Here is a 12,118-nt window from a genome sequence, read left to right on the forward strand (position 1 = left end):
TTATCAGCTGTTCCATGGGTATACTATTTAAAGACTGCAAAAGATGTAATGGCATTATAGAACAAAAACTCCTCTTAAATTCTAATGAAGATTTTTTAAACTCCCTTCATAAAATTGTTTAAGTATATGTGAAAGGTATCAACACAGATTTTTACGTTTTGTTAGGGTTAGTAACTTCTTAGATATTAATATATTTACAATAGTATTTGCTGAGTTTAGGTACCTAGGTGCAACGACAAGAAAAAGATACAAAATGTTCGACGACCTGAGAGTAATGGGGTCAGGGCCTTGTGCGGGGGGGGGGGGACTTAGTGCACATAATCCTGAGGATTACCTACTTTATTACCTATACGAAAGATATATATTTATTAATTGTAAATATATTTACATGGTATTACAGTTATTATAAGTTTAAGTTTCAAAGTTAAAATTTAAAACACGATGTAATTATTTTAAAACAGACGTAATAATCATAACGCACACACTTCAGCCTTTCGCCCTTTCTACAAAACACTGACGATGCTATATAAGTATATATGTATATAATCTTTCTGAGCAATTTTTTATTATTAAATTCACGAACAAATCAAATGACGTGATATAGTTATTATAATTATATAATAAGGGCATCCTCATAGAAGCGGTAAAAAAAAAAAAAAATTATACAATATGCCAAACTTACAAAATTAGTAAATATACTGTTCCAACTTACCTTCCCAGGTCTGCTAAAACCTAGGTCAGTAAATAGGTGGACCCATCTTAAGTAACTAAGTAAGTATAGTGCGTAAATAAAAAGTTCGGCATGACAGGCTCAGTCGCTAGGTTACCTACATAAATAATATACCTACCTTTCTGACTGTAGTTACCATATGGTAGTTACCTTGCAAATGTACTTGTTATCGAAAAATAACCATTTATAACTTGTAAAGAGAAAAAATTAAGTCAATTGTGTGATAAATTTTATGTACTTATACGAGTATATAAGGTACGTAGATTACATAAGTATCTACCAATTTTTATTTGTGAAATAGGTATTATTGCTTAGTTTATACCTATGTAATTTTAATATATCTTATCTAAATAAAACTTTCATTAAGTGTAAAATAAGTTTCACATTTGTCTCTCGACTCTCATTGAATATATGTAAGTACAACTAAACTTTTTGCACGAGACACGGGCACGTGTTCGTTTCCGTACAAGACGCCTGTTTTCCTGCGTTTTCTGCTTGGCTTGGCAAGAGGAAGGCGGAGGGCGGCGCAGGGGGAGCCGACCGGCGGCAGATGCGCCGCACAGCGCCATCTCTCGGTGTGTGTGGTACCGGTCGCCAGGTGCGCGCTGCCCGCTCCGCGCGGCCGCCGCCCTCAGTCCGCCGTCACGCGCCATCACGATCACACGTAGTTACGGTTAACTCGCTGCCACTCGCATGCGACGCGCGCGTTTCGAACGTAGTGCACGACCGGTTCGCCACAGCCGATGAGCGCAACCAGTGACATCTCAATACTTGTGCCGTGGGACTTGCAGTGAATCGCTCAGTAAATAGACATGTGCGTGTAATGGATTGCTGCGGGGTTTCCTTGCTGTGTGCTGCCGACCGCCGGGCCTAGGCCGACGCGGTCGCTGTGTATGCCCAGGCGCCGCTAGACGCGCCAGCATGCGCGCCCCCGCGGTGCTCATCGCCCTGCTAGGGTTTCTGCCCCAGGTACTGACATTGATACCGACAACAAAACCGCGAATCCCCATGTTCATATTTTTGCATGTAATGTAACTCAATAGGAAAGATACAAGCATGGTAAGCGCACATAAACATCACACACAACATAGCCAAAAGTAAGGCTGTGAAGAATCTGCCGCTTTCCCACGAGCGTGGCGGGTTGCTGCCAAGTTCTGATCGTCCTGGATAGTCGAGGGCTAAGTGATCTCGGCAACAGTCGTGACCGGGCCAGAGCCTGTTCGCTCGGCTCGAAGACGCGCCTGTGTGTGTTCAATACGTTTACCGAGCAAACATAGTTAGGGTACATAGTTATAAAGAAAGTTCAGGTTTTAATACGGCTGGCGCGCGGGGTCAGTCAGGTCGCGAGCCTCTTCGTTTTAAAATTAGATGCATTCCGAGCCTTCGTGGTGCTGTTGGCTCCGAAAGAGATTAATCTGCGACGATCTGCATGCACCCAAGACGGGAATAACTCTTCCAGACGTCTCTTGAGATGTGGTATTTCGAGCAGGGTTAGTAGTTCGATCTACTTAACGGACAAACAACGAGGATGTCATTTAAAATTCTTATGCACACTCATAAATTAATGTCTAGCATCATCACTGGCCAGTTGTTCAACGCATCAAATAGGAACTTCAAGAAGAAAAACATATAGGTATAATAACTTATTTTCCTAAAAAAATTACGTAAATAATAGTGGAGGTCGATGCCCTCCTTGCGGATCAAGGTTATTTATTCATTAATTAGGGGCTGGCATGTTGCTTTTCACGTAATCAGTCAATAGTGCCTCATTTCATGATCAGGGTCTTAATTTTTACCTGTGCCTATTTATTATTTTACTGAAGCTGTACTTTTTAATTTTTAAATATACTTTCTCTACGGGCACACTTTATATAAATTGTAACATTAACTCCTCTGACCTGTACACGATACCTTTTTGTATATTTTAACGACATTTGCTATAATAATGCGAGTGGTAGGTAAATCCTCTGACACCGTCACCAGGTACCTATGCTAGAAATGCTAGAACACTAATATAGGTAGGTACGGTACTAACATAACTAATCTAACTTATGCCCAGTAGATTTCAATACATCGTATAATGTTACTATTAGTGAATTACTCCTTTCTTTGAAATACCTAGTAACCTAACTAATGTTTTAGTTTCATAAAAATAAGACCCTTCCAAAATGTCAGCAACGACCAATAACAAATCGATAGTATGGTCTGGTGAATTTGTTCTCCCTTTATTCGCGATGAGGGAACTATTACCCAATGCGTGCGTGTGCGCACTGTAAGCCAATACCCTATTTATTAATGTGTTCGCGTCTATGTCTTGATATAACAAACGACAACTGCACAATGAAATTTATATGTGAATATTAATACAATGCATAATAATGTGTGTGACATAAGTGTCAAGAATCAATTCGTGTGATCTTGAACCTTACAAGTGAATTTCGTGCACTTTTTGTCGAAAGTAAATATATTTTTATCGCATTTATGCCTATCCAGCCGAGATGAAAATGAATTACCTGTCAACCAGGTACAGGTTCTCTGTAGGCACGTTTCACACACAAGTTGTACCAGCTAGGCACCAACCTTATAGGCTTATATTTATGAATGAAGTCTCGTTGTTTCATAAAAAACGGTATTTTGCGCACCACCACGCCGGACTGGTTTGTCTTGCCCCCAGCCCTGTCTACGTGACGACGGCCGTGCATTGATGTAATTGTCCACCGATCGGTCAACTCGATTCTTAATACTTCATACACCTACATCCGCAGGAACCTACGTTTTCTTTTTTCTTCCCAAGCGCAAGCTGCAAGGAACATAACACGTTTTATATTATATACATTGTAAGACTTAAAACATAAAACTTAATGTCAGGTGTTTATCTTGTCTAAATCGCAAATTTAATATAATTTAGCTCCTGTGCTAGTTAATTCAATATTGATGTGAGTAGGCCTATTATGGATAATCGCTCGTTCTTGCGTTTGAACTTGGGATCGCGTGACCATTCGACCGTCTTCATCGGAAGCGGCGTCGGAAACACGTCTGCCCAAAACCGCAACCGAATAATTTCCAATATTCGATAAATAATTCACTCAAGGCTATTATTGTCTACATTACATTGTGTTCATCCCCGAGAAATTTGTTTGATTGAGGTAATCACTTTTTGAGGAACATGCGCATAGAAATTTAAGCAGACTGGATATTTTTATAACCATCTGCCAGTATTTAACACAAGAAGCATAAGTAGGTATGCTTTAAACAACTAGTTACATGCAGCTTTGCGATTATTTTTTTATACATGTGTGCCTTATTACCTCTGTTGCTGTGCGACTTCACAACACGATGCGGGTTAATATTACAAAATTTATTAGATGAAAATCAAATACTTGTAAGTATATTACTAAAAGCCAGCTGTTTCTTGCAATTTGACACATAAATTTCGTAATATAAACCGTGCTCAGCATCTAGATTGTTGCCTACTATATTCTATGTATTCTCGACTCTTGATTACGCTCGGCGTCTACCTGCTGTCGCTTATCTAGGACATAGCATGTCATACGTCGTCATATACCAACTATACGGGAGTGGTTCTCAATATTTTTCAACTTGTCATAGAAAACCACATCTTTAACAGAGTACGTACTCCTCCAAAAAAGTACCTAAAATTGATACCTATATACTTCCACTGAATGCTAATTGCACTGAATATGTAACTTCGTTTCAAAAAATTATGTAGCGCAGGTGTTTGTGCATTTTATCTATTGATTCGCGTAGTTGAGAAACGTTGGACTAGGCGTATGTGTAATTGCAATTTGATTTGTGAAATAATCGGCAGGTTAAATTATATTTCAAAGAGGTCGTCGTGCGAGGGGAGGTGGAGTAGAGGCGCGGGGCGGGTGTTTGTGTTGTGTTTCATGTGTGTTTGAATGCAGGCCGCACGGCCCACATTGCTCCTCGGCAGGTGCGGGCGATATTAATGGCAACTCTTAAACACAAACATCTGCTTTTTTCATAATTTACCCGCTTACACAAATTCTAATTGCCCTCCATGATGATTTAAAGTTCAACTGAAAGTCGTGAGTTTGTAATCGGCACTGTTAACCAGACGCTTAATGTCTACTTTTTATTATTAAAGTCGTCGTAATTATGGCGTACAGTCATTCGAAGAAACTTCTTGCTGCTCTCTCAAATTAAATTTGATCCATACGTTGATTATTTCCCGACACTTTCTTTACTGAAATATTTTTATTTTCAACAATTAAAAAGAGTGGAACGCTAAATGTTTGGTGAAATTAGGTAGCAACTCCAGTAACAATGCATAGTTTTACTTCATTTTCCCAACAATCAAACAAATAGCTTCTACGGTGCTGACCACCTGCCGAGTCAAAGCGTCATTTCGGCAGAAAGTCGCACACGTTTTCACAACAACACAATAATAATTAATCGTCATATGTCATGTTAGTAGCAATAAGCATTTAAGTATGTGAACTGCCCTAACGGTCGGTTTAACCCTGTTATAATTTCGGCTATTGTCCGAGAAGGTTTTTGTTCTATGAGAACCGAGTCAATTATAAGAGACCTCCTTATACGAAATCCGTATAATCGTCGGTTTTTAACAGCTTAACTATGAGAAACTCAAGTTTTGGTCTCATTGTATTACGAGAGCATGTAATGGGCCGATTGTGAAGCAGCGCGTACGCATGCGTTACCGACCACGTCGCCTTGTTATCTCCCAGACGCATCTGTGACAACTTTGACAAATGACGAATTCATTATGCCTCTGCCGCGGTGGTCATGCTCCATTGTTCACGACTACCGATCACTATTTCTTTCATTACTGTCTCTCTAAATTTATTTTCTTTCTTTTCAATCTCAGACCGGATGTCTAATTGATTCCCCATCTCGATTAGAGTGCAAAAACTACCAACATGGCCGCCAGGATCATTGATCAGATTACACAATGTTGCATAACTGGATGCTTGGGGAAGTCATATATGCATTATTTATTTTTCTATAACGCATCGAGCTTTTAAATGCATTATGTAACCAATGGATGAATAAAACAACCTCTGAAAGTTTCTATAGGGTTTCCAGTAGGTTTATTCATTGTCCTCTCAGTCGCCTCATAAATTGTATAACCTTCATGTTTGAGGTCCTATTGTTTAGTGAGCGCAAATTAATAAATTCCGAATTGAGAAAATGTGACGACGTCGCTACTAATATGCTGGTGCTGGCTGCGTATTGCACAACGTTTCAGTACAGGCATAGCGAATAGATGAGTCGAGCGAGAGCTTCTGTACATGTGGGTTGAAAGTTAAGGCCACTGTTGACAGTTATTGAATGCTCAAATGCTTCATTGCGAGAAATAATTACCCTTTGTAGGCGTTATTTGAAGTAATATCTTAGAAGGTAAAGAGCGAAAGTGTGAACCCACGCTTCAGCAGCCTTTAAGCACCTACAGTATGCACTTTAGTTTTCTATGAAGAAAACAATATTTTACTCGTCATTAAGATGACACTTTGTTGAATTGAAATCGATATAAGAATTTTAAGGTTTCTGTGTGAATCGGAATCACCGGTGTGTTTACCGTTTCATAACGCTGCAACGAATTACGATGTGCAATGGATGATCGCAAACGCATTGAAACTAATTTCACGTAACCATCTAGTATGCATTACGCAGTCCTAGTAAGTTGTGTGAATGTTGGTAGACCGCTTTTCTCCCCTCACATGAATTAAGTTAACCAGCGAAGCAGAGTTAAACAATGTTTTCGTTACATGTTTATACAAATATGTCATTTTGCAAGTTGTAAAATAAATCAATTCTTTTTTAACCTCATCATAATATATTTATTGTAAGTGCATACACATACTCAAAAGTACTGTAATAGGTTCCTTATTCAATCTCAACGGCAAGAGGTTCACACGTAAAATCCCAATAACAATTCAAGCAAGAAGATCTGGTTTGCGATACAAGAGTACACGACTTTCGTCCGATCATAGCGCTCTGAACACCAACGCACGAAATCTCAATTCGCTTGTGCAACACGCTTAAATAACCGCAAAATACCTTATTATGCGCTTTCCATATACGTTCCAGGCAATCTACGCGGCCTATTATATTCCACGCTCATGATTCTCTGTTAATTTCGAATTCCAGACTCGGAGTATGTTTCTTTATATACCAGTGCAGCTGCTGAAATTAACCGAACAAAGGGATTGCAACTTTAGTCGCGCGAACGCCGAATTTGAGAGCGTTTTGTTCGCTTTAAGACGAGTGTCCTTTTATTTCCCTACATGCAAGACATTCTTTGAAACGGAACGCTCTTTGTAAGGAGCCTGGCGTGCGTCCTCTCGACACAATTGAAAATTATAGTTCAGTGAAAAGTCTGGTCACTAAACCAATTAGAGACGGCGTTCATTCGTCAACTGTATTCAAGAACTCATTTTTTTATAATTAATAATGATAATAACACACACTCACAGCCCGGCACTAGGGAACCCCTGTATCGCGGGTGCGATGGACACACATAGGTAGACAAAGTGCACCCAAACTCGCGAGAGAAATGAATGTAGGTCATACAAATATTTCTCCCGGTGCGGGAATCGACTTCGGAACCTCTGCGTGGCAGTCTAGTTTGGTAACTGTTCGGCCACAGAGGCAGTTTCAATTAATATCATCTTAAGACAAGTTGGCTACTTTTATTCCAACCATGTTTGTAACACGTGCCCGAAACGCGTTCTGAAATACCAAGTAAAAAAATAAATCATTTTGCTTATACTTAAATATAATTATTAAGTTGCGAATAGGTCGCGATGCACTCTTGCCACATAGTCGCGGTATTAAAAGATTGCGTTTGGGTATTTATTTTAACACATTTTGCGTGTGTGTAACGGCTGAGATGAAAAACATTCCCCTGTGTTTCATTTATTTGAGCTATTTTTAGGTAGCTCTCAGCCTGCCGGCTGGAACGAGTGTTCTCTGTTGGCTTACTTACATACAATAGTGTTCACATTATTAGTTCTTATTATCTGCCCGTACTTAAACGATAAACGCTGTAAATAAAGAAGTGGTATTCATTATCTTGTATGTATCTTTACACATAAAACAGTGATTTTTACCTTTATCGTTACCATAGAACATGGCCATCCAATTAAAAATGAAATAGTTAATGTCTACCTATATTTCACAGAAATGGTATTGCGAGATCAACGATTGCTCGAATCAATTTGGACGGTTTTGTTGAGGCTTACGCCGGCGCAATTAATGTTACTTTCCAATGTGAAAAAAAAAACCGTGATTATTGATGTTCACGACTCTGTAACGTCGAAAGCATTAAATGTGAGTCATATGTTAAGTAAATTAGACTTGCACGTAATTGATTATGGGTAAACTTCAGGATTTTTCTTAAGCTATATTGAATTGCGTTTACATTTGAATATACATTTATTTTAGTGTTTTTAAGTGTAACTGAAAATGTAGCGTTCGGATTAAACTTAACAAACATCAATTACGCTGAAATGTGATCGCGTCAGATCGCCCGAAGATATTATAAAATACAACTTATTCGGTAGTCCAGTAAGTATTATTTAATCGTTAGTTTATGGTCAGCCTGAGGCTAGACATCGGCCGCCACGACCCGCACACGTCGACAATCTTTTTTTTCATCAATTATATTACAAGAGGCGAGAACGGATTCAATTATAACAAACAAAACAACAATTAGTATTGGCAGAATAATAATATAAACATTACTTGGAACAGTAAGCCACAACTTATCTCAATCTGTGCTACTATAACATGTTTTATAAACAATGAGTCAAGTCATTCAACAAAAAGGGGGATGTTGAGAGTGCCCGTATCTTTTTTGGAGCATTTTTTTGGTTCCGCTCCTACCTGGGGTTAGTAACCACGTGGATGTGTTAACAGTGTCGTTGCATCCTTCTCTATTCTTTGTTATCCGCAAGAGGGGACTGGTTTGTCTTAAACATTGAAAACCATTGAAGTGAACTTTGCAGGATGTAGTAATTAATGTATGCGTAAGAATATTTATGTAAGTAAATCAATGTAACTTTCTAGCCGCACTCATTGTCAATTTGTTGGGTAATGTTCAGACATGTCTTAACGCGGAAACGAAACTTTTTTATTCTATTTCATACCTCAAAATTGATTTTGCATATTACAATACAAATATTTTGTACGCGTATCAAATAATTCCGGTCACGTCTAAATGTAATGAAAACCTGTAAACGTTTATGAGCCTAATTTATTATAGTACAGCACTTGGCAATAAATTGTATAGATCGAAAGTGAACAGGAAACGATTTTTTTTTATAACTGACACAGGAAAGTCTTCGGTAATGATTTGCTTAAAAGACTTGGACACCATAACTAACATACCACTTCCTTCCGATACCATAAAAATAACACTCGATATAAATTTTTTTACTAATAAAACCTTGAGTAAGGCCATGTTATAAAGAAATGGGAATGCCCTCAAGAATGTGTTTAACTGCCTCCGTAGCCGAACGGTTATCTTGCTGGACTGCCACGCAGATGTCCCGGGTTCGATTCTCGGACCGGGAGAAATATTTGTATGGCCTACATTTATTTCTCTTGTGAGTTTAGGTGTAATTTTTCTATGTGTGTGTCAATGACACCCGCGATAAAGGACTTCCCTAGTGCGGGATTAAAAAAAAGTACTTTTTAAATGTAATGGGAGTTCACATTGTGTCAAATTTAAAAAAGGCACACTTTTTTAATGAATTATGCTCCTGCGCATTCCCCATTGCATTAACTGTTGACCCTTATTGTACGACCAAATGCTCGACACATTCATCTAACGCTACAATATAAGGGTTGCAATGTTTTGGAGGGCTATAATGATTATTATTATTACTAACTGAATCGGTACGCAATATCACAACAATTGTCAGCATCTTAACTCTGCTAACTTTAAAAATAAGCTATTTAGTTTTAAAGATCCAGGTTTATATTTACAACTGTTTAGTTAGATTGAGTTAGAACTAGTAAATAAGGTTGAACGTGTCATTTAGGGGCGTCGGACGGTGCGTACAGTAACCCCACATGGGCGCTCGCAACCCCAATTCGAAACGACCTACATAAACCGTGTCCAGTAAAACCGTTAATGTTTCAACTTTCAACGGGATCGATCACTAGCGCAGTTGTGCAAATATTTAGTACTAGTGCTGATAATGTTGTGCTGTTTCTTTTTTAACATTTATTTTCAAATTTTGTTTCAGGTGCTGTCTTCTGGTTCCTTCGAGCTTAGAATAAAAAGTTTTACGAACTCTTTGGGTAGGTTACATAGTGGACAGTGCTGTGATGGTTCCTCAAATATGCTCCGCGATGCACCATGCTTATCGCCATGCAGGACTAAATTCCGCGTTTGCCTCAAGATCTATCAAGCTAATATCGATACCACGTCACCGTGCACCTTCGGTGATATCACCACACCAGTTCTCGGTGGGAACTCGTTGGATGTCCCTAACCTTAACGTCGAAGGATTCAGCAATCCCATCGTGTTTCCCTTCGACTTTACATGGCCGGTAAGTGAAGATCACGCACATATTCGCTCGTGCGCGCGCGCACTTCACACGCACACACATACTCACTCACTTCACAAATATATTACAAATCGCTCGACAAAATAAAATAATGCAGCCGTAATGATTGTTTAATGACGTTTAATAATATTGTAACATTTTGACAGAAGCGACGATTTAAGATATTTGTTGTTTGTAAAAATACAAGCGAACGCGTGGAAGAATAACTACCACTCAATGGCTCATTTCTTATTAATTATTATGAACTCGCATCGTTACGAGCCCACGTATGTTATTAGAAGTATGTAAGTACGGGCATAGATCGGTGGTGCCTGCGTCAGTTAACCTTCGCTGTGGCGGCGTTCTCATCTTCGCTGGCGATTAGAGCGCAAAGGCCGCCCGGGATCGTGATTCGATATTGTAATTACCTGTTATTTATTTACTGATCGTGCCCAGATCTATCTCATTTTCAAGGATAACTAACATCTTAATTGGGCTTCGTTTAACTACATCTATTCCTTGGCGTCAAATGTCTATGGTTTACTCAGCCCTCGTGTGGACACTTGAGGTTTCGAGTGCTATTTGTATTTTATTTAGCGGCCCGCTTCAAATGTCGTACCGTCTCGTAATGTTTAAGCAAACAATCGCTCCTAAGCTCGTTCGCTTGCACAAGCTCGGACCATCTGGAGAAACGTGACATTCGGTCGCTGAATGAAAAGTACAGTCCGAGAGACCGTGAAACGTAGATTGTCATAGGACGAAATTGAAGGATTTTTACCGCAGTTTTCCGCCGGGCACGCACCATTCCAAATGAATTGATGCTAAATTGAAACTTCCTGTTTTATTCATAAAACTGTTCTCTATTGGCAGACACATGGCGACATGCGATCAATTGAGCGAAAGTGAAAATAATCCTGCCTCTAATTTGGAAAGTGACATTTTAGCTCCGACCACTAACCGCTGTTGTCGAATTTACGCCATATGCCGTACGTCTTATGGGATAGAAATTAGACATTGAAGCCTTTCCCATATGCCACGTCACACATGCTGCCGTACCTGCCAAACTAGACTTTTGAGTGTGTCATATTTTGCCGTGACTTTTGCATTACATCGGGCAATCAAACCTATATCACTGTAGACTAAGTTGATTTTTTTTCTCACAATGAGGTCATCGTCGATCACAGAAGTGGCTGCTTTACGAGGCATATCGCTCGCACGAGTAAATATATACTGCGTAATGTATATACTTTACGCACGCTGCCTTCGTGACTTGCTGAGTAGTTGAACGGACTGTAGCATGAGATTAACAACTTGGATTTTCAACTCACATGAAACTCGATTTTAATCTTTCAACATCGATTCGCCCAGGAGTAATACTATCACAATATATTGAAATGTTATACCGTCCGCAACACCCGCAACTCACTAACGGTAGGTTGCGTATGTCCCTGGATGTAACATCAAAATGTTATCTGATTCTTCATGAAATAAATTGTTACTGAGCCAAAGTTGTACCGAGATTTGACCTGTCCGATAGTAGGTCATAAGCATATTTAATATTACTGACAACATCAAACAGTAAAATTACAAGTAAGGCGGCGTGCGCGTTAACGACGCATAGAAAGAAACGATTTATCATGCAGCGTTTAAAGAAAGAGATGGCTCACTCCAAAAAGAAATCTCATTTGTATTCAACCACTCGGCTTGACTGCTTGAGTTCATTTATTTTACTCTTAAACAATTTGTGTTTGTAAATCACAAGTTTTATATTGTAATGTGTTGCTTTGAGAAAGCCGTTAACTAGTCCGGATGTGACAAAGGTGACGAC

The 12,118-nt window shown here is 39.2% G+C and overlaps 1 protein-coding gene across 2 annotated transcripts in view; it reads left to right on the plus strand.

Annotated features, from left to right (window-relative positions):
* The first annotated feature begins 1,367 nt into the window (after positions 1 to 1,367).
* The window catches only part of LOC113238791 (neurogenic locus protein delta-like), a 32,623-nt gene continuing 21,872 nt past the window's right edge, over positions 1,368 to 12,118 (plus strand). For both annotated transcript variants that reach the window (XM_026475629.1, XM_026475630.1), the window contains exons 1-2: positions 1,368 to 1,699; positions 9,988 to 10,293. In XM_026475629.1, coding sequence (XP_026331414.1) covers positions 1,652 to 1,699; positions 9,988 to 10,293 — 354 coding nt within the window. In that variant the 5' untranslated portion in view covers positions 1,368 to 1,651. The remainder of the gene's footprint in view (positions 1,700 to 9,987; positions 10,294 to 12,118) is intronic.

Source organism: Hyposmocoma kahamanoa, unplaced genomic scaffold (genome assembly GCF_003589595.1).
Source record: "Hyposmocoma kahamanoa isolate Upper Pololo Valley unplaced genomic scaffold, ASM358959v1 98263, whole genome shotgun sequence".
NCBI classification, from domain to species: Eukaryota; Metazoa; Arthropoda; class Insecta; order Lepidoptera; family Cosmopterigidae; genus Hyposmocoma; species Hyposmocoma kahamanoa.